General features: G+C 40.8%; 2 protein-coding genes across 8 annotated transcripts in view; one reads left to right on the top strand and one right to left on the bottom strand.

Annotated features, from left to right (window-relative positions):
- The window catches only part of KIAA1217, a 377,430-nt gene extending 360,080 nt beyond the window's left edge, over positions 1-17,350 (bottom strand). The window contains exon 1 of one of the 3 annotated variants that reach the window (XM_082742072.1): positions 17,186-17,350. The gene's annotated coding sequence lies outside the window, so the exon portion shown is untranslated. Of the gene's footprint in view, positions 1-14,799; positions 15,386-17,185 lie in introns of those variants that run through there. The other 2 variants (XM_082742091.1, XM_082742090.1) reach the window with 2 other exon arrangements.
- On the top strand, positions 1,453-21,774 carry LOC309870062 (uncharacterized protein). Of its 5 annotated transcripts, XR_014314455.1 has the most exons (5): positions 1,453-1,529; positions 4,225-4,346; positions 12,317-12,463; positions 18,446-18,562; positions 21,640-21,774. XR_014314455.1 is itself a non-coding variant. In XM_082742139.1 (4 exons), the coding sequence occupies exons 1-4, from the start codon at positions 1,464-1,466 to the stop codon at positions 21,701-21,703; spliced, it is 369 nt and encodes a 122-aa protein (XP_082598265.1). In that variant the 5' UTR covers positions 1,459-1,463; the 3' UTR covers positions 21,704-21,774. The 5 variants fall into 5 exon arrangements, 2 of the variants coding, with proteins under 2 accessions (XP_082598265.1, XP_082598264.1); XR_014314454.1 differs by lacking the exon at positions 4,225-4,346; XM_082742139.1 differs by lacking the exon at positions 12,317-12,463 and having other exon boundaries at positions 1,459-1,529.
- Positions 21,775-22,155: the final 381 nt, after the last annotated feature.

The following is a 22,155-nucleotide window of genomic DNA, read 5'->3' as shown; positions in this document are numbered from 1 at the left end:
GAGAGAGCATGAGCAGGCGGAAGGGCAGAGGGAGAGCGATGAGTAGACTCTTTGCTGAGCGGGGAGCCCAACTCAGGGAAGCCTCAGGACCCTGAGATCATGACCTGAGCCGAAGTCAGACACTTAACTGACTGAGCCACACAGGCGCCTCTAAAGCTATTGTTTAAAGCTAACTCTTTCTAAGACCACTTTTATGGGCTCTTCTGAGGTTCTCCACTCTGTGTTCTTCTTTCTGACGTGGGCAGGATGGCTCTAGCTCAGCTGGTGACATCCCCCCCAGCCCATGGGCATCTAGTGGTCCATTTCCAGCTTCTCTCTGCTGAGGGCCCATCTGAGTGGCCATATTGGACAGAATCTAAGAAGTCCCCAGTGCATCCTTTGGCTGAACAAACTCGAGAGGCAGGATGATTTCAACTGCACAACAACTTTCCTTCGCTCCTGCCATCTGAATAGGTAGGCAGCATCCTCCTCCAAGGTTCTCAGACCGCAGAGAGACATCAGTCTACTATATCCCCTCTCCCAACCTCAGGTGATAGGTGTCAAGTTCTCCAAATGGTCCTGCTGAAGTCAGTCATACTGAAATTTAGATGAGGCAGCATATAGTCCCACAGCCTTCATCCTTAGGGATATAGGTAGAAAACACAGCGCGATTAAAATGTTTTTTTAATTTAATTTTTTAAAATAGAAATCCTCCTCATGAAATTTTCTTTCAATCTTCACTCTCGGGGACCTTCCCTATCCCCTCTTTGTAGCTGTCAAAGTTTAGATCATAGAACCCTTTCTTGATTTTCCTTTGAAAACCTGCACCTTGATCTGCTACCCCATTTTCGAATTTCCGGTCTATTAGAAAGAGGGTCCTCAGTAGAAACTTCTGGTTTAATGTCCTTTTATAGAAGCTAGAACATAGCTAGTCATACAGATCGCCTACTCCTTGAGGAGACTGTTTAAGCCTGAGGGCAGAGACAATCTCCAACTCATCTTATTTCTCTCATAGCAGCTAAAACTGAACACTGTCTTTAATAGGCAGCATAAAGCTCTAGCTTTCTGGAATGGACATGCTGGTCCTATATACTTTCCTATAGCTGCTAGCATCCAGGACCAACCCTGGGGCTATTTTCACATATTCTGTCAATTAAACCCAGTTCACAACTACTGAAGATGCGACAGAGGCTGCTCTGTGGTCCTCAAATCCTACTCTACCTCCTCTTGGCATCCACCTATGCCTCATTTCTTAGTCTCCCTTGCGGTTAGTAGGGGCGTAGGGTTGAGTGCTGGCCTATGGGCCGAGGCAGTAGTGACATACACCACTTTCAGATCTGGCTCCTGAAGACCTTCTGGGAAGTCCCTTGAGATTTTTCTCTACCAGGTCAGCTGAATGCAGAAGGTTCTAGAAGGGTTCTAGAAGGTTCTAGAGGGTTCTAGAAGCTAGCAAACCTGCACATTATAAGTAGACTGGGTTCCTGATGGGATGGCTCTGCCTAGAACAGAGCCCCTACACCATCTTCATCATCACGCCATTGGACTATGTTGTGAGTAATACACACACTTTTATAATAAAGTGATGAGGCACTATAATGGTGTGAATAATACACACACTATTCAGGAACATCGAACTGCAATAATTCTTTATGTTTTAACTAACTCATTCATGTAGTCGTCTCTCATTTCTCACTTCTCTGTGAGGGAGGCACTGAAATGTGGAAACTGTTTATCACAGAACTATGCCCACAAACACAGAGGGCTAGATTCTAATAATCTACTCATAAAATCAAGCTAGGGAAATGCTCCTAGGAAGAATGTTCTCAACTCCCCTGAGAAAGTGCCAGAAACGTATTTTTTCTCGGTTCCAGGTAACACAGTCTCTTCCTCTCTGCGACAGTTCACCTGACATAGAAGTCTCACTGCTTTTCTAGGTTAAGTGACTTTATTTTTAGTTAAGAGAAATATAGAGCACATCTTTCTCTCTCCCATGATTTTCTCAGGGAGAACAGGCTTATAGGCTTAGAATTCATTTTTAATTAAAAAATTGCTACTGGGTATGAAGGTGTGGGGTGGGCATAATTATGGAATTCCAACTTAGGGACTTGGTCTCCTTTCTGGGGGGCTGCAGTTCAGGATGTGGTAGGCTGTATTTCTGGAGTAGGAGAAAGACAAGTTCATTTAACCATGAAAATTAAATTACAAGACTTGGAATCATTATTTCTGTGAAAATGTGATCTCCATACTGCGTTAGTTCTGACATTCTTTTCAGATTTTCACCATAACAGTTCTACTTGGCCTTTAAATAACACAGGATCAGTAAAATGTCTCTGGCAGAAGATAGGATGTATTAAGCTCCAAGGTTGAATTTGAACATCTTTGCCTCAATGTTCTAAAATTTAAAATAACTCAAAAGAAACACCGTGTAATCAAAGAACAAGGTAACTATTATTGATAAGTGTAAAATCTTAAGTCTATAGAGCTTAAATCAGTCTCCAAATTCACCTTGGACCACAGCTTGTACTCCTATTTTTAATAAAATATAAGAAAGGTGATGACATATCTTCCACTATTATCTGTTTCAATATTCAGTAACATTGAAGTGCAATAATTCTTTATGTTTTAACTAAATCATTCATGTAGTAATCTCTCATTTCTCACTTCTCTTTGAGGAAGAGCTGTTGTCACTATCTTATCAGTGCTGAAAACTTCAACTTTTGTTAAAGTTTGTGACCGCCAGTTGCTGCACTGAGTTCATAATAGCCTTTAGGAGTCTTTAAAGTAACCTTGAAATAGCTAGAGATTTTATAGAAAAATGGCTGGAGAAGTTAATGAAGGTGATTAATCACATGATGTTGAAAATACAGTCCAATGACAGTACATCTAATATTTATTGAGAACCTACTATATGCCAGTCACTAGGTGCATAAAAAGCACTTTCAACAGATATTGTTCTGAATTTTATGAGCAGCTGGGTGATTTATCTGCTTTGGGTGGTTCTTGGATACCTACTTCTGTATAATTTCTTTTTTTTTTTTAAGTGTAATGCAGGGACTCCATGGTATTCTGCCAACTCTATGTTCTCGGTATCTATCTGCTAGAAATTCATTTTTACAGAGAGAGTTGGAGACCACCACCATTATTAATTGCTGTGGTACTGATTGTGTAAATTAAGGGTTCATGGGTTCCCACATGATACTACAGGACCTGAAACCTGGTAATTGACTTAAAAGAGCCTATAATCTGGTATCCAGCAAGATAATGAAACATAGCCTTCCAACTGCTTTCCAATTACCCATGTTTTTATGCAGGAAATAACTGCTCAAGTTATATCATGTCTTTGAAGCCAGTAACAACTTCAAATAACCAACAGTTTTAATCGAGGAAGCTTTCATTGTAAGGCTAGGTTGTCACTTACATACTGAACGTGGAAGCAATGTGAGGAGACTCATTTCTCGTGTGAGAGGAGGAGGCCGGGGAGTCAAAGGTAATGCGAGACGGGGCATATGGGCAGAGACTCATGAGGTCTGTGATCATGAATCTGGACCTGATTAAGAGCAATGGTGAGCCAACTGAATGCCACAAAAGGGGAAAGAAAGAAGAGCTCCATGAAAAACCAAGGACTGAATGGCCAATGTGGACAGGATGAAAGGGCATTCAAGCCAATTTTCCAGGAATGTGTAAACGGAGTTATAAAGTAAATGAGATGGATATGTAGAAATGATAGAATACGGATATATATACACAAGAACTAATAGAGTCATAGGGTAGAGAGACAGCTGTTTAAAATAAAAATCAACAATAAAAGTGGCAAGAATATAACAGTTTTAAAATTAAGAATTTTTGTATATTTCAAGGACTTTAAAGTGTCTTTATTGAATATGTCTTCAGAGTCACTTAGGCCACTTAGAAGTATGAAGTCTATAACATACCAAAGGCCAAATGAGAACTTCAAGCGTCCTTTCAAACATCAGGGCTAAGGTCTTAGGAAAGGAGCATGAGCTCCTCCCTGGTCCCAGTAACTTACTGATTTTTAATGACCTAATTTATTTGACATTCCCAGCCAAATAAAGGAAATAATAGGTAACGGGTATGAGTTCTTTGTCCTGCTTCTCCTCTAATCTGCTTATTCCTCCATTACACTGCAGGCAAGGCACATAATTGAAATTTTAAATTAAAAAAAAAGTAACAGAAATCCTAAAGCAGAACCATCTGCATCAAGATTTTCTGTACATTTCTCACCAGCTCACTCACTATGGCCCACCTCCAGCACTGACTTCATCCCACATGATCTCGGGAAGAATGAGATTGCTTCTCTGCACAAAGACAGGAGATTACTTGGAGAAACAGCCTCAGAGAAACCTTAGGTAAAGCGGGGTTAATCCGGATTCTCCTGAAAAGAGCGACGTCGCCTTTAATGACCAGGGCCAGGAAGGACCTTGGCTCCCATAGCCAAGGATTAATTTGGCCAAGGATTATTAATGCAGCTTATGAAACTCTCAGTGACTGTTTTATCTCAAGCCTTTGGCCCTAGCTTCTCCTGGTTCAAGTTTGATAAGCCCGGGGCTTGAGCTCATCTTAATGGGTGGTGGAAGACGGGGCTCCATTTCTACTGGGACTTCAGGCTCATTAGTCACAGCCTCCAATTAAAAGCTTTGTTGGAGAACAGGAGGAATGTGGCACAGCGCATGTAGAGGCCCGGAAGCCCCTTCCACATATATCATGGATGAGTAAGTCTCTATGGCTGGCCAAGCCACACATCAGCAGACCGTGTGCATCAGCAGACAGGATCAACAAAAGCAATGCAAAAATTTCAAGGTCAGCACTTTCTGGAGCCAGCCCTTCATGTTCCGACTGATAAGGCCTTAAACATTTTCATTAGTCCTGCTGATTCCAGCCATTTTAAATGACAAACACATTCTAATTATTTTTAAAGGCAAGTTATATAATCTAGAAGGCACCCCAAGCTCTATAGTTTTCTAGACATGATTGCTGGCCCTTGTTTCTCTCTCCTGTGACTATGAGGGGTCAAGGTGAGGTTAATGTTCTGGCCAACCACTTGGGATCTAGAATAACAATTATTTTGGTAGGGATTACTGCCATTGTAAACCACTGACAAGGGTTTGGAACGGTAATTCTTAATTAAGAAAATAAAAAGACTCAGCGTCTGTGCTCTGATCGTGCAGCTAACAATGGACTCCACCTCAATCCAAACACAGAATAAAATTCAGCAAAGAGATCGATTTATTTTTGTAGTAATTTGTTTTAGATATTTAATCTAAAATAATATGGTGAGGCTTCAGAAATAACTCTGGGTATCAAATATTGAAATAATATTTGCTGTATTTTTTAAATAAAGCCTTTGTTTTAATTCCAACTGTGTCTTATTACTAACTTGTTGCTTCCAAAGAGAATTTTGGGACAAAATATCTCAAAATGATAGCATGTCCAGTGGAAGTAATAAAAACTTACAACAGTGTATATTTCAAAATATGTCATGTTTATATAACTTTCAATAACCAACATTCTCTTTAATCAACTCATTATTTCCTTGGGAGTGTAGTCTTTGACATGTCATAAAAATTATATGTGGACAAATAAGATCAAGAAATATTAACAACAAAAAATTTTGAATATGATCCACATCATATGGTGCAGTGCTGAGTAGCAGGGAAAACCAGAGAGTGTCTTGAGAAGACCGCACACCTTTGATACCTAAGATTTGGTTACAAAGCCGTAAACAGGCTACGTGACCTGTTGGGAAAATGTCTCAAGGTAGTAGGAAAATCACAGAATTCTAGAGCTAGAAAGCACTTCAGGCTTTTTATCAGAACCTTTCAGAAAGTATGACCTTCCAGTGTCTCAATAAGGAAAAGCAAAAGACATTCATACTACTTCAGAAAATATTTGTCCGCCTATAGAAGACTCCCTGAAAATTTTCTCAAAGTAGGATACAGGCCCTCCTCACCACCAGCCCGTTGTTCTCAACACACCAAGCTGTGGTTGAGTTTGTGGTAGAAGTTCAAAGGAATGCAACTCCTCAGTAGTCATAAAACATTCAGGGTTACATTACTTTAATAATTTTTGAGCTGATATTTGGACAGTCTGTCTGCATTCCTACAAAAGCCAGCAAGAACACTTTGCATGAAAAATAGCAGTTGTGAAATCCTTACTCTTTAAAAAAAACATTTTATTTTGAAGTAATCTCTACACTCAATGTGGAGCTTGAACCTACGATCCCAAGATCAAGAATTGCATACCTCACTGAACATGCCAGCCAAGGCCCCTCTCAGACTTCTTTTTTTATGTCAGAAGACCAAAGTAAGACTTCTTGTTCTAAAACTTTTCTCAAGAAAGTCTGACCATTTTGCCACTACAAATGCTTAGAAGTAACAGATAAAAAGACATCATTCTTTCAAATACATTACTGAGTTTGCAGAAAAGAGAGAGAGAGAGAAAGAGAAGAAAGAGAGAGAGAAAGCAACAGTGAAAAAGAAAGAGAGAGATCTAAAAAGCAATGTGGTAAGGACACAAATAGACTCTGATTTGCATTAAGGGGGCTTGCAAGTCTTAGTAACCTAGAAGCTTAGGTTTAACATCCTATGTAGAAGCAAATGGACACAGTAATGATGACTGTCTGTCTCTATGAAGATGCCAAGTGAAGGGAAAAGACAGCATCTATTCAGAATTCTAATGAAGGCTATGTGTATGGTCCAGGAAAACCTGAATCAAGAAATTAGCCTAAGGACACATTGTAGGCCACTAAGCAAACATAAATGCAAAATGCCTCTGAAGGGTTAGCTATATCCACTCTGGTTACACTTTTTTTTTTTTTTTTTTTGACAGACAGAGATCACAAGTAGGCAGAGAGTCAGGCAGAGAGAGAGGGGGAAGCAGGCTCCCCGCTGAGCAGAGCACCCGATGTGGGCTTCGATCCCAGGACCCTGGGATCATGACCTGAGCCGAAGGCAAAGACTTTTTTTTAAAAAAAGATTTTATTTATTTATTTGACAGAGAGAGATCACAAGTAGGCAGAGAGGCAGGCAGGGGGTGGGGGGGGAAGCAGGCTCCCTGCTGAGCAGAGAGCCCGATGCAGGACTCGATCCCAGGACCCTGAGATCATGACCTGAGCCGAAGGCAGCAGCTCAACCCACTGAGCCACCCAGGCGCCCCTAGTTACATGTTTTTATAGTGTTCCCTGTGGATGATCCTAAATTGCAAATCACATGAAGAAACCATCCATCAGTAGACTCCTATCATAGACATAATAAATAAAAGACTCTGAATCCTAAGAAATTTGAATGAGTGAACAAAATTACAGATTTTTAAACTTTTAAATGATTTTATTTTTAAGTAGTCTCTACACCCAGTGTAGGGTTTGACCCCCAACCCCAAGATCAAGAGTTGCATGTTCTACCAATTAAGTCGGCGAGGCACCCCTAAACTGTTTTAAATTACTAATATGAAAGAGAATATAAGCTGTATGAAAAGGAAAAGACAGTATCAAAATGATCACAGACTATCTAGAAACTATAGCAATGGAATGAAAAAACTTAATGCATAGGTGAAGTAGCGGTTTAGACACAGGTGAAGACATAAACAATGATCTGAAAGACAGATTTAAGAAAACAACTCAGAATGGAGCACTGTGAGATAAGGAGATAAATATAAAGTTAAGAGACAACATAACAACAAAAAAACTCAATCTGTCTAATATAAATTTCAGTAGAAGAACAGAGTTACGGAAGCATCAATTCCCAAAGATATATGGCTGTATATGTCCCAGAACTGCTAAAATATCTGATTCCTATGGGTTCAGACAAAATCCAGATAAATAAAAGACAAATCCCTGATGAGATACATTGTGATGAAAGCAACTAGCGAGAAAAGACAAATTATCTATCAAGGGATAACAATTAGACACAACAGTAGACTTTTCAAAAGTGAAGATAAGTAACAGAAGTCAATGGACTATTTTTAAAGGAATGAATGAAAATAAATGCCAATCTAGAATAATATACCCACCTAAATTATTGATTGACTGCCAAGGATATTTGCCAATTACTGACAGAATTACAAAATCCTAGAAAACCAAAAACTGGTTTTTGTCTTGAAAAAAAACCAACCAATAAAGAGACAAATTCGTGCAAGATTAATTTACAAAGAGAGAAAGGGAAATGACTATATTAACACAAAGAAAAATTTCCGAGATATAACTACAGCCAGGTAGAGATTTTTTTAGCAGAGAATTATCAAGAACCATTTTTTATGTCAGTGCACTTGAAAATCTAGCCAAAATAGTGAATTCACTGTAAATGCAACTTACATTTACTCAGGAAGGAACAGAAAACCTGACTTGACCAAAGGCATGAATGAAACTGCATCACTAGCGAAAAGTCTGTTTACACACACACACACACACACACACACACACACACACACCCCACCAGGATTCTTTCAGACAAGTTTTTATCAACTTTCAAAGTAAAAGTAGTTCTAATCTGGTATCAACTTTTCCAAAGAAAATACGAAAGTGATAATCTTTTTAAAAAAAGATTTATTTATTTTAGAGAGACAGAGTGACTGACAGAGAGCAGAGGGAGGGTAGAGAGAGGGGATCTTCGAGCCAACTCCCCACTGAGTGCAGAGTCTGACGTGGGGCTTGATTCCATGACCCATAAAATCATGACCTGAGCAGAAACTAAGAGTTGGAGGCTTAAGCGACTAAGCCACTGGGCATGCCTAAACTGATAATATTTCGTAAAACTCATTTTATGAGGTAAGATAAACTTGATATAAAATAAGTAAGAAAAATTACAGGCCAATCTCACTCCTGAATATAAAAATTTTAAGTATAACGTTAGTAAACTAAATTTCAAATGAACATTTAAAATTGTGATCTAATCTGGGTTCTCCCAGATTAGAAGGATCATTTAATTTTGGAATATTTATTAATTCATCAATTAACACATTAAAAGAGAAAACCCGTAAGTACCTCTCAGAGATGCAGGGAGTATTTAATAAAATGCAAAACACATCCTTGGTAAAACTTAAGAGCATATCAGAAATAGAAAGAAACTTCCTTAACCTGATAAAAAATACTATTCACTGAAAACCCAAGAAAATACAACACTTGAGGTCAGCAAGTCAAAGGCATTTCATATAAAATTCAAACAAGATAGGATGCTTCCTTTCACAGCTTCTATTTCACACCGTACAAGAGGTGCTAAGTGTAACAGCAAGCTGGGGCGGAGGGGGGGGAGAAATAAATAAATACATAAATATAAATAAATTCAATATATACTAAAAGAAATAAAATTAAATACATAAATATCATAAGATAATGAACATAATTATCATTGTTTGCATATATAATGATTGCTTACTTAGAAGATCCAAATAATCTACAAACTTAAAACTAATAAGGAGTTCAGGAGGACTGAAAACGAGTTAAACAAGAATCTATTCTATTTCTACAAACTATCAGCCAATAATTAGTATTTAAGAAAAAATAAAATTTACAGTAAAAACAAACATTTCAACAGTATGTATAAGGTACCTAGCAATAAATCAAACAAAAATGTGGGAAATTTCTGTAGGGAAAATTGTAAAGTATACTAAAGACATGAAGGAAAGTTTTTTTTTTTTCTTTAAAGAGAGAGGGACAGTATGGGAGAGGGAGAAAGAATCTTAAGCAGGCTCCAGGCCCAGTGTGGAGTTTGATGCAGGGCTTGATCTCAGGATCCTGAGATCATGACCCAAGCTGAAATCAAGAGTTGGATGTTTAACTGACTGAGCCACCCAGGCACCCTGAAACTAAGCTTTAAATAAATGGAGAGCTAGATCATCTCCATGAATGGGGAGACTTAATACTTAGATATAGAAATCATCCCCAAATAATCTAGCTTTTATTTATTTATTTTTATTTTTTTCATCCCTAAATAATCTATAAATTCAATGGAATTATAACCCAAATCCCAACACTGTTTCTCATGAAACCTTGAAATGGTGATTCTTAGATTCATATGGTATAGTAAAATATCTAAGAACAGGCAAGACACACGTGAACAAAAATAGTAAAAAAGGGTTCACTTATTACAAGGCTATTAAAACTGTGGTATTAGTATAAGGAGAGTTTGGAAAACAGACATATGGAGGCTCAATAGCATTAAATGTGACAGAGAAAAAAATGGACTAATCAATAAATCATACTGGGACAACTGCTTATTCATACAAAAAAAAAAAAAAGAAAATTTGATCAGTACATGACACCATACAGAAATATAAATCCTAGGTTGTTTAATGATCTCACAGGGGAAAAGTATTATTGTAAAGCTTTTTGAAGAAAAGAACCAAAAAATCATTTTATTAAGTCATGTGAGAAAAGATTTCTTAAGATTCCCCAACATACAAACCATAAAGGAAAATACTAACAGCTTTAACCAATATTAAAAATTTTTAATTTATATGTAATAAATTATACTATAGGTAACGGAAAAAGTAAGTTATTACCTGGGGGTAGATATTTGCAAATCATATAGTCCCTTTCCCAATTACTGTCCAGAATATGTATACTCAGCTTTACCCATAATTAGAAAGTCCTTATTTCCAAGATAGGAGTAAAATGGAATGTCTGATAATACCAACCATTGGGAAAGATGTAGGGAAACAGAAATGCTAAATCAATGGTTCTTAACCCTTATTGTGCATTGCAATTCATCCGGGGAACTTTCAAACAAATAGCATTCTTGGGTCCCCTCCCCAAAGTTTCTGATTTAATTGGTCTAGACTGGGACTTAGGCAATAGTAATTTGAAAAAGCTCCCTGATTCCTTTGTCAGTCAGAGTTTAGAACTACTGCTCAACATGTTTAATGGCTGAACAAACCAGTCCCGTCTGGGGGGGCAATTCAGCGATACCTAGTACAGACGTGCATCCCCACGACTCAACAATTCCACTCCCTTTGAAGGTAACTCCCTTCAAGAAATTCTAGCACAAATGTAAGATATGTACAAGGATCACTGCAGTACTATAACAGCAAAACTGCAAGGTCAACCCAAATTTCCTTTGGATAAACCAACCTTGGATTATTCATTCAATGTGGTATTATCCTGCAGTTATAATAAATGGACTAGACACTTATGTATCAATATGCATATATCTTCAAAACAATGTTGAATTTAAAAAAAAGTTATGGGGGTGCCTGGGTGGCTTAAGTTGGTTAAGTGTCTGCCTTCAGCTCAGGTCGTGATCTCAGGGTCCTGGGGCAGAGCCCTGTGGGGGACCCCCTGCTCGGTGGGCAATCTGCTGCTTCCTCTCCCTCTGAGGAGAGGGGCAGAGGGAGAGAAAGTAGCAAACTCCCCGCTGAGCAGGGAGCCCTAAGTGGGGATGGATCCCAGGATGCCAGAATCATGACCTGAGCAGAAAGCAGACACTTAACCAACTGCGCCACCCAAGTGTTCCTATTTGAGATACTTTATATTAACATATTTAAAAGGCAAAAGAGCAGTATAACTGATCATGGGGCTATATCTTTATTATTATTTTTTACCATTGAAAAAATTATTTTAAAAACAGAGAACTAAAAAGTAAACACAAGAGATCCTGAATTTGGAGGCCAGAGGCTAGAATTCTCATCTGACTTCTGCAGCTAGTTAGGGATGTATAATTCCTTTCCCCACACTGGCTTCAGCTTCTGCATACATAACGGAAAGGTGTTGGATAAGATGATCCAAGATCTAGTCTAGTTTCAAATTTCTCTGCATCTAAAGTGGGTGGATATTATACCTGGATTTAATTTTTCTCCTTTTTTGGAAACCATCTCCAAAGTCTATACTCACTCACGGATTATTCTAGAAAGTGCTGCCCTAAGAGATATTCAGTAAACCATCATTGACTCAAAGATGTAATAAAAGTGGCAAATTAGCTCAAAATGTTCTCATGAGTTAGATTAGGAATGACAGAAAAACAAAGAGAAAATATTATTAAATCCTCAATGTCTTCCATTTGCAAATTTATAAATGTATTGGTTCTTGATTCATTTTCTCATTATTTCCTATGCCATGTCATCAGTGATCATATACAAATCAGCTTCTCCCAATTTGTCATATGTTAATAAAAATTTCACAATAGGAGAAGTTATGGTAAATTTTACTTAAAATATATGTTTTATACTATAAAAAAAAAAAAAACCCTGAACTCCTTTCATGCCCTCCACCTTATAGTAACTTGAATTAACTATTATGTCTTCTGTTTATCTTATTTGCTTTCAATGAGAACCCAGCCCAACACAAACAACTAAGACCCATTTGCTCACTAACGTGCTGTTTTCTCCCCAGGATTTCAATGCTTTTAGCCAACAAGGTTTAATTATCTCCATAACTTTGCAAAAGTAAAGCACAGAGAAGCATGACGTGGGGGTGAAACCATACTTTACGAAGAGGTTAATGCAGAGCAGAGGAAAATGAAATCCATTTCCAACAGAGGTACGAAAACTCACTGCACAAATCCTAATTTCTCTTCACACCTCAGGCCAGGCTGCTACCCATTCTAGGCTGCCTATTTTCTGCTAGAAATGCTGCCTGTGGAATAAGTACTATAGAGAGGAGCCTGGACAAGCCACGACCTTTGTTAGACACTTGAATGAAAGAAACATCGACAACAAACAAAAAGAACACAGGATGCTGGTTGACAGGTGCATCCTTGGATCTTTGTTCTTCCTCATCAATTAAAATGCATGAAGGAGGCTGCCTACATGACCTGCATTACAGGTTAGGTAAGGAAGATTGAATGTCGTAAGTGTTTACAGAATACTGAGTATGATACCTGGCGGAAGATGGCAGCCAGTATTTGCTAAAAGCCGACATCATCATCATCATCACCACCAACGCTTCTTAGCACCAAAGGATTACGGGACCTCGGATTTTTCCAGGACATGGGCTTATAGAATACCTGCTCAAAGCAACCATTTTCTTGACAAAGGAGAGTTGTCCAAGGTTGCAGAGATGACCTGATCCTCTGAAATTCAGCAATATAATTGCGACTGCGGAGAAATAAAGTCATGGAGGCTCGCTCTCACTTAGTAGGTAGATAACAGGACACTTTACAAAGGCGAAATCTACCGATCATTTTCTTAACTGATGACAAGAAGTGAAATTCATATTCTTCCTGGCCGTCCCTTCTAAGAGTTGAGCCCCCAAATTGCCCTACTGATGGGTAGTCCGCAACAATAAGGGGGCCACGGAGGCAGCAGCACGATGGCCAATAGAAAGCACCACAAATCCTTACGCACAGCTAAATCAGGGAGCAAGTCATTCCTCTAAAAGCAACGGCCATCCGGGATGGCAAGAACCAGACTCTCATCTGGCTTGATTTTCCACTGCTCTGGGATTACCCCCTCCTGCTCAGGCCATCCAAGATTGCGCCATTACCGCTAATGCTTTCAAAAGTGGGACACTGATTCCCGTTGTTCACAACAGGACTGCAGGCTTGGACTACATCTAACTCCTACACGACATGTAGGGGAGAATTTAAAGGACATTTATGGCCCTGAAATCATATACTCTCCTAAATGAAAATAACAGATGGACTAGCAGATAATGATCTTTAACTAACAGGCTAAACAGTAACAGGGCTGGTTCTGGGAGCCCTTGGGTTAGCAATCAGGACTGATGTTTACCAGGGCGAATAGGAATCATGTGCCTTAGAGGACAAGGCAGACAGGATCTAAAGACTCGGGGAAGTCAGAGGGGAGAAGGCAACTCTCCATTCATGGTAGAGGCTTGCAGTGATGACCTTTCTTTTGAATGCACTGTTTCAGATCAGCCGGTCTGCAGAAAGCTGTCGTCTGGATGATGGCTTTGGTGGGAAAGTGGGGGACTGGGAGAGGAGGCATAGATCATTCCTCTGTTCAGTCTTGCCCAGGTATCAGCTAACGAACATTTGGAAGCATCCAGCTCCTCCCTTAAATGATTGCTGAGAAAGGTACCAAGACCCCATTCAATAGTAAACTCGTGATTTACAGTGAACACAGGGAGGAGAGCCCTGGGACATGTGGGGTGGAAACTAGGAGTCTGGAGGGGAACAGAACCCTGGCCACTTCTAGTCCATGTCCCTAGTTACTTGTGCACTGTCTAACCTCATCCAGCTAGATCGGCCTGACAACTCTAGGTACCCGAGCGGGAACCAACATGTGCAATTTCATTTCGTTGTGAAATTTTGTTCAATTTCACAGCGTCATCCAAGGAAAGGCAAGAGCAGCTGAAACATCTTACGCTTCAAGGCCCTTTTGCCAGAGACTGAGGACTGAGGTCTTCCGTCCCCTAGACCTGCAACACCATTTCATGGCATTTTCAAAAGGGGTTCACAAGAAGCTACAGTTTTAGGGAATTTTACTCTTGGGATTTACAGGTTTACCAGAGCATCTCCCTAAGCAATCCAGAGAAGTCGGCAGAAGCTGATGTGTGATTGGCTTGCTGTAGTAACAATGCTCTTTTCAGAAGAAAATTTTACATGCTCATTTTCCAGTCTAAAATACAGTTTATGTTCCTGGAGGAACGGAAGCAAAAGATAGTCACCTGAAACATTAATGAAATGAAATGATTCCTGGCAATGAAAACATAAACATTACTGTAAATATTATCTGCTAAATGGTGGTAAGCGCAGGACACTCCCTTTCTCATCTTGCAATTAATTTATGAGTTGGCAAATCATCTTAAGTTTCAAGGAGTCCAACTGATAACTTGATTGGGATTATAGAATGCAAAAGATGCTTATTAGGGGAGTAAGAAGGAAGAGAAGAGAACAAAGACAAAGTACTTACTTGCAGTGATATTTTTTAAAGTAATCCTGAATTGCAAACTTGGCTTTTTTGTTTAAGAGCCAAGACTGATCTGAGCTACAATCCTTTGGTCCTCAGAGCATACGCCATCCTCCGTGGGACACATTTTGCAGAAATCTTCATTTTATATTTATTTTGCCAAGTTTTCAAGCTCTACCAGGAAGTAGTGAAACACAAAGACTGTCCTTAAAAACAAAACAAAATCCTGCCAAAGTCCAGAAGGTAAAGCAGCCAAGGAAAAAGGAAGCCTCTCCAAAACTAGTATCTAATTCGGAAGGAGAACTGCTCCCCTACCTCTGTCTGAATGAGTCCCCTTGTCTTCCTGGTGGCATTTCTCATCAGCCAGCCAGTTCTGTTTTCCAGCAATGTGAGGAGGTTTGAAGAGAAATGAACTCATGCTCTGAAGTTCCTTGTAGTAAAGGAAAACATATGGAGGCTTTCCTGCTGAAGACTCCCTGCCGAGGCACAAATTCGAGGGGGTATGGAATTTACTTGTTAAGGCTCTCCGTTCTCTAGACTCAGCAATATCTGCTCAGCGCTGAGCCCTGTTGGGCCGCTGCTGCTCTAAAGAAAGCTCTGGAACTCTGCAGGAACCCCACCGGCACAGACAACTTGTAGGGAGCTAGTCAACAGTATGTCAGTGCCCTGTTCGTCCTCGCTCGGGCCGCAGTCCCATCTGACCTCCAGGGACCAGATAACTGTAGGGAAGGGTGTTCTGCCGGAATACAGGCTTCTCTTCCTCTTTGCTTCCTCCCTGTCCTAATCATCATCTCCCGATTTCTTATCAAAGATAAGCAGTGTCCAGATACGTGCCCTGAGTGAGAACGTACCCGAAAGTCAACTTAAAATGTTACTGATGTTTTTCCTTTCTCCTTCTATTCCTTCTAAGTACATGTCTAAAAATGGCACATTTCAAAATAAGCTATGAAGACGTGGAGATAGAAAATTGCACTTAGGATGAAAACAGTCTTTGATGGAAGCCAACCACCACTACAGAGGTCTGTCTACCAACTCTGTGATTTGATGCTTTTTAATTTGGAATATAAGGAACAGAGAAGTTAATATCAAGAACTTACTTTTAAAAGCGCTATTTGGGCTACTTTCTACTTCATTACCAACAGGGAGGGAGGATACTTCTGCCCAGCAGAGGAGTTTCTCTCCTATTAATCTAGCAATCCTATTATCAAAGCATTAACCATTTGTTAACCTCAATTATCCTAATAATTCACTCTAACTCTGTATCTATCTTTTATATTGCAAACTGGTGTTAAACATCCTCTAAAAATACGTTCCACATGATCTTTCTTTCCATTCCAATGCCTTTATGCAAGCATTTATTTTGCGGAGCAAATGTTTCCATAAGCCCAACTGAGTAACAGAATAAATGATTAAAACCAGTAAAGATGGGTATGCAGATGTGTAAGTTGTATCTGGAGCTCTGGCCTATCTGGGTGGTAGGGATAAAGCAAGCTTTGAAAGGGCTTAATAAGAAGACTTTTTAATATCATCTGGAAAGATCTATCCTATCCGGGGTCCACACACTGTGGCCCACGGGCCAAAATAAGGCTCACTGTCAGCATTTGTAAATAAAGTTTTATTGGAAGAGAGGCACACCCATGTGTTCACCCATTTTGTAGCATCTGTGACTGCTTTCATGCAGAGCTGAGTAGTTATGAAAGAGACTGTATGCTCTACAAAGCCTAAAATGTTTACTATCTTATCCTTTCCAGAGAAAGCTTGCAGAGCCCTCTTCTGTATAATTGAGGGCCACTAGCTAACTAGGGATCCTTAGGCTTTTTCTCCTAAGTCCTGTAGTCAGAGGTATCACAGGATCATATTTAAGGAAATAGCAATCACTCAAATGTCCTCCCCCCACTCCCAGAGCTGATGTGACAGGAGAGCTACTTGGGGGTCTGGGGTGTGAGCGGACCCCAAGCTCCCAGGAAACAGAATGGGTCAGGCCACACTGGAATGTTGTAGGATGGTAGAGTCAGGGGCCGAATGCAGACATCATCAGGGAGGGAAGCCAGAGAAGCAGGGCCCAGAGAGAGAACGGAGCAGCGCAACAAAGCCATAAATGGAGGGAAAATAATAAAGATTGGTTACACGTCAGGATACGGAGGATGAAATGACTGGAAGAATCGGTCCGAACTAAGACCTTGAGCAAAAAGGAAGGATGTGGGACACCTTCCTTCTGGTGGCCTGGTACAAAGATGACTAATATGTTCCAATTTGGACTCCTCTGCACCCTCCTCAGTCCCAAGGATCTGGAGAATTGGCTGCCCTACTTGCTGGTGCTATGGAGAAAGCCCATGGAAAGCGAGGAGAAACAAACAGACAAACACCAAAAAATCAAAATACAACAAACCTGAAAGCCATGCCTTCCCAGTGCTTAATATCTTCCTACTCTGGAGAGCTTAGGTAAAAAGCAGGGAGTCACTCTGGTGCTACTGGGGGCCACCACGGGCCACTGGAGAAAGACAGGGTCTCTGTTCTCTGAGTAAGGGATCTCGCTGGGAGAGCTCGCAGCGTGTGAACGGGAAGGGGATAACCTCGAAACAACCAGTAAACAAGTATGAGATCATCTGTCCTACTGGATAGATTTGCCCTGGACTTTTCACCCCAAAGCCAGCCTGCATTTTTTTTCTAGAACAGCTGACCTGCATGATTTGATTGCTGCCTGTGACTTTGAACTCCCTGCTTTCATTTCCCCAAACTCCACAGCCATCCCAAAAAATCGTTCAGGTTTTGAGTTTAATTCCTTCTGCCTAAATGATGAATGAATGACCCAACTTTTTAGGCCTGGCAAATGTAGCTATTTTTTCATCCATCATGTGTCAGTAAGTCAGCCCATCAACAAGTATTTCTTGAGCTGCTAGTATGCACCAGGCACTCGGCTGAGCCTGGGGTTAAGGACTCAAGAAGACAGGCAAGGTCTCGAGCCTCATGGAGAGAAAAGAAAAACCCCAAAGCATATGGACTGGATAATTTCAGATCATAAGTGTTTGGGGAGCAATAAGCAAAATGCTGAGATACAGAGGAACTGTGGGGGTGGGGCAGGGATTCTGTCCTAGACAAGGGGGCCAGAGAACTTTCTGAGAAGGTGACACATTAGCCAAAGCTGGAAGGGGAGAAGGAGTGAGTTGCAGAAGACTCTGAGAACTGTGAGTTCAAAGACAGAGGTAGGAAGGAACATGGCACGTCCCAGAAAGCAGAAGGGACACTGGTGTGGCACAGTGGGTAAGTGGGGGAAGGGTTAGAGACAGGAAGAGACCAGCTGGTGTGTGGTCTAGGAAGGAATAATGAGGTCTGGATTTTTTCCAAGGGCAAGCAAAACTATGGGAAGGATCTAAGCCCGGGGAATGTCTGTGCTCTGATTTATGTTTTCAAAAGCATTTCTCTAACCTTGCTGTTGAGAATGGACTGAAGGCAGTTAAGAGTGAAAATCAGGGTATCAGTCAAGAAGTAGGTGTAGGCTGAGATAAAATGCTGTCATTCGCGTTCAAGGGAAGAGAAGGGTGTTGAGATATGTTTTGGAATCTTAACAACTCTGCCCCTGGAAACAATCATCTGAAATCATCTCATTTAGTAGTTTGCATGTTAATTTTTCATTTCCGCCCCCTTGAAGGAAACTCCAGATCAGGGACCTCGTGTTCCTTTGCCACCACCACAGCCCCAGGGTCCAGCAGGTGCAGCACACAGAGAAGCGATGCATGTGCCTGTTACTCCGTCTGCTGTACGTCAGGTATGAGGAGCTAAGACTGAGGTGGGTGGGTCTTGAAACCACAAAATGAGAAAAGAACACACAGCTTTACAAAGTTTCCTTTGCTTCTTGCAGCCTGAACATCTGGGGGGCTACAGTCCATGACTCACTTAGTATCTTTTCTAGCTCCTTCTAAAGTGCTTCCTTCAACAGGAAAGCCTGGGCTGCTGAAAAGGACATTTCTCAGTGGCCCTTGCAGCCAGGGTTCTGCTAGTTTTGCCCACTCTCACAGACTTGAACTTGGTCCTGTTAGTGCGTTAGAGCGACGGCACAGGGGGCAGCCCATCTACGGGTTCGGTAAGCCGGAAGCAGGGCTCTGCAGACCCCAGCTGGGGCCAGTCTCATGGGCTGTGACCGGAGCAGTCACACAGGGCCCCATGCCTACTAAGGCTCTGAACTGGGTCTGCTGCTCTGAGGTCACTGCCTTGATTCTTACTGATTTTGAACCTGCATTTTCATTTTGTCCTGGGTCACACCGATGACCTAGCCAGTCCTGGGCTCAGGCTCCTCCCTCCCTGGGGTGACGTGCTCCCAGAGTCAGTAGGTGTGGCAACAGCTTCCAGTTCCCTGGATGTCGCCCCAGGGGGCGTGGTCGGTTCGGGTGTCAACATCTAGGACCGTGGCTCCCTTGTCACCATGGGGGGAGGGGAGTAGCCCCTGGCAGTCCAGGCCCATGCATGGGGGTAGCTCAGGAGGCATTTCTGGAGTCCCAGCTTAACCCCGATCCTCCAGATTAGAATGGTGCTGTGGGCAAAATTCCCTTTCCGTTTCAAACAGTGGAAGCCATTATCTTGGACACTACTCATACCTAATTAAGGATACTCTGGGAGGAACGAGCTGGCTTCTTGAAGAGCTTTTTCCTGTCTTGTCATCATACTCTGTAGTGTTGAGATGGCAGAATCTGAGATTCTGTGTTCTGGACACGCTGTTCATGAGGCGGCAAGCCTCACCTGCTGTTGATTTGTTGATTTGTTAAAGCCTCACCTGCTGTTGAGCGGCTGGTAGAGAGACTTGGGCACAATAGTAACCCCCTTAAATTGTGAAGATGCCCCCTTTTTCTCACAGATGTACCGTTAGGCCTAGGAGCATCAGCCTGTCGACAAGCTCACCTGGATGTCCATGGGACAGGAGGAACGTCAGCAAGCTGTCTCACCAGGTGTATTGGTTACCTGTGGCCTCCAGAGCAAGTTACCACAAACACAGGAGCTTAAAACAATAGGAATTTATTCTCTCATGGTTCTGGGGGCCAGAAGTTCCAGATCAAAGTGTGGCAGGGGTGGTTTCTTCTGATGGCTCTGAGTGTCCGTTCTGTGATTTGCTCTTGGCTTCTGTCGGTTGCCAGCAAATCTGGGATTTTCTTGGCATTCCGTACTCCAGTCTCTGCCCCCTTGGTCTTCTGGTGTTTTCCTTTGTGTGTTTCCGTGTTTTCTCCTTTTCTTACAGGGACACTAGTCCTTGGATTCAGGACCAATCCTAATCCACTGTGACCTCCTTTTAACCTAATTACACCTGTAAAGACCTTACTTCCATCCAAACAAGATCACATTCTGTGGCTCTAGGTGGATGTAACTTTGGTGGGGGGGATGCTATTCAACCCATAATACCCTTCAAGCCAATTGAACGAGTAAGGCCTTCTGGTCCACAGAGAAGTCAAATATCTTGATCTTCTGGCCTCTGTTCTGGCCAGTTGAACAACAGGCAATGGGCATGTGAGTTTAGAAGGACGTGGCAGTAACCATGCTGTTGTGGAAGAAAATAAAAGACATTTACCTTGTTTTACCTTCAGAGCCCTACCCTTCACGGTACCTCTGTATCTGCAGTGACATCTTACTTCTTTCTGATGCATTTGTTGTCAGAACATCTTAAAGCTACAGAAAAATGTCCACAATTTACCCAAAATAAACCATCAAAAATACTAGCTGCCTCATCTGAATTTTTTTTTTCCCTCCATGAACGCACCTCTCCGATTTTGTTCTGCCTAGGGAAATTTCCACGGTACCGTTAGCAAAGGACAAGTGTTTGTGCAGAGGAGAAAAAGGTCGGGCAAAGTCATTGAAACTAATGTTGCTTCACTCATGTACAGTGACGACTTTTTACATTTCACAAATCAAAAAACAATTTAAGCTATTTTAGATACTTTTTTTTCTAGTTCAATGGCATCTAATTCCTTAAGCCAAAGAAGCAAGTATTTCCCCCCAAAAATGAATACCTAAAATGACACTACAAAATATAGCCTAAGGTTGGAGATATCTTTTTTTTATGAGCAGAGAAAAGAAAATTGCATTACCGAACTAGACAAAAAGGCATTCCCTCAGAACTGTTTTATCGTTTTTCACTGTACGTATCTTGCCAGGAGAGAATTACATATATCAAGCAGCACTGAAAGCTATTTATTCCCTTCTTATTCCATTAATTAAACTATAATACAATCACTTGGGTTACCCATAACCAATCTTTGGAAGATTAATATAGGATGCTATTCTTTTGCTCATATTTGTCTTCGGCAGGGTAATGAGACAGCAATAAAGTTTATGTTCCCATAACGTGTACGAATGGTATTTTGCACCGAATAGCTAACATCAAAAATAACTACTGGTATAAACAAACCACATAACACAATCATTCTTGGCACACATTAATGTGTCATTGCAAATATTAATACAATACCCCTTGTTGCTATGAAAAAAAATCTGAATATTTAAATAATAATGCGTAAAGAAAAAAATCAACGAAATATGTCGCATCTGAAAAAATAATCTGAAATAGATTTTGGTGGTTAGCTCTCAAATTACCTCATTTTTCATAAACACTCCGAGGAAACTAAAACTTGCATTGTTCTAAGCTGAGTATTTGTCCCCATATAATTTAAAATTCAAATTTACAATGCAGAAACATTGCTGGTATAACAGGCACTTAAAACCTGTGCCATTTTGCCATTTGGCCACATTTACATTTATCAATGAATTACTTCTCACAACACTTGTCAACAAAGTTTCCTATTCCATTTGCTTTAGGTGGAAAAATTAAGACCAAAAAAAATTTTGAAATTTGTGTTTTAGGTCCACAGAAGAACCAGCCCCACAGAAAGACAGAAAAAGAGCTATTGGTGAGAACTTTGCATAAATATGCCTCAACCTATGTATCTATCTTCTTTAGCCACATAATCACATCCTTTTATTTCACCAGTAAAGGGATGCCAAGGACCTTAATTTTGTGTGTTTTTATTGTCTAATCATAGCGATCATTAATAGTGAACACAAGTTCCTCTGGAAAATAAATCTTCACGTTTTTAATTCCTGTTTTTGCTTCCCGAGGGCACAGAATAAAATCACAGACTGTCCTACTTAACTACTTACATAGTTCTCTTACATGGAGACAGAAGGGCTCCAAACATCCGGCCTGATACTTCACTCTTCTTACGGTTAATAAAAACATACAATGAGTCCATCTTCATAGGAAGACACAGATGGATTGATCTGCCAACACTGACAAGGCAAATTGTGTGCCATAATTCTCTTATATGAGCTCCAGTAAGTAAGACAGTCCCCAAGCCCAGCTCTCATGGAAGTTAGACC

This window comes from Mustela nivalis (genome assembly GCF_964662115.1).
Source record: "Mustela nivalis genome assembly, chromosome: 7".
NCBI lineage: Eukaryota > Metazoa > Chordata > Mammalia > Carnivora > Mustelidae > Mustela > Mustela nivalis.
This window is presented reverse-complemented; position numbering and strand designations above follow the sequence as displayed.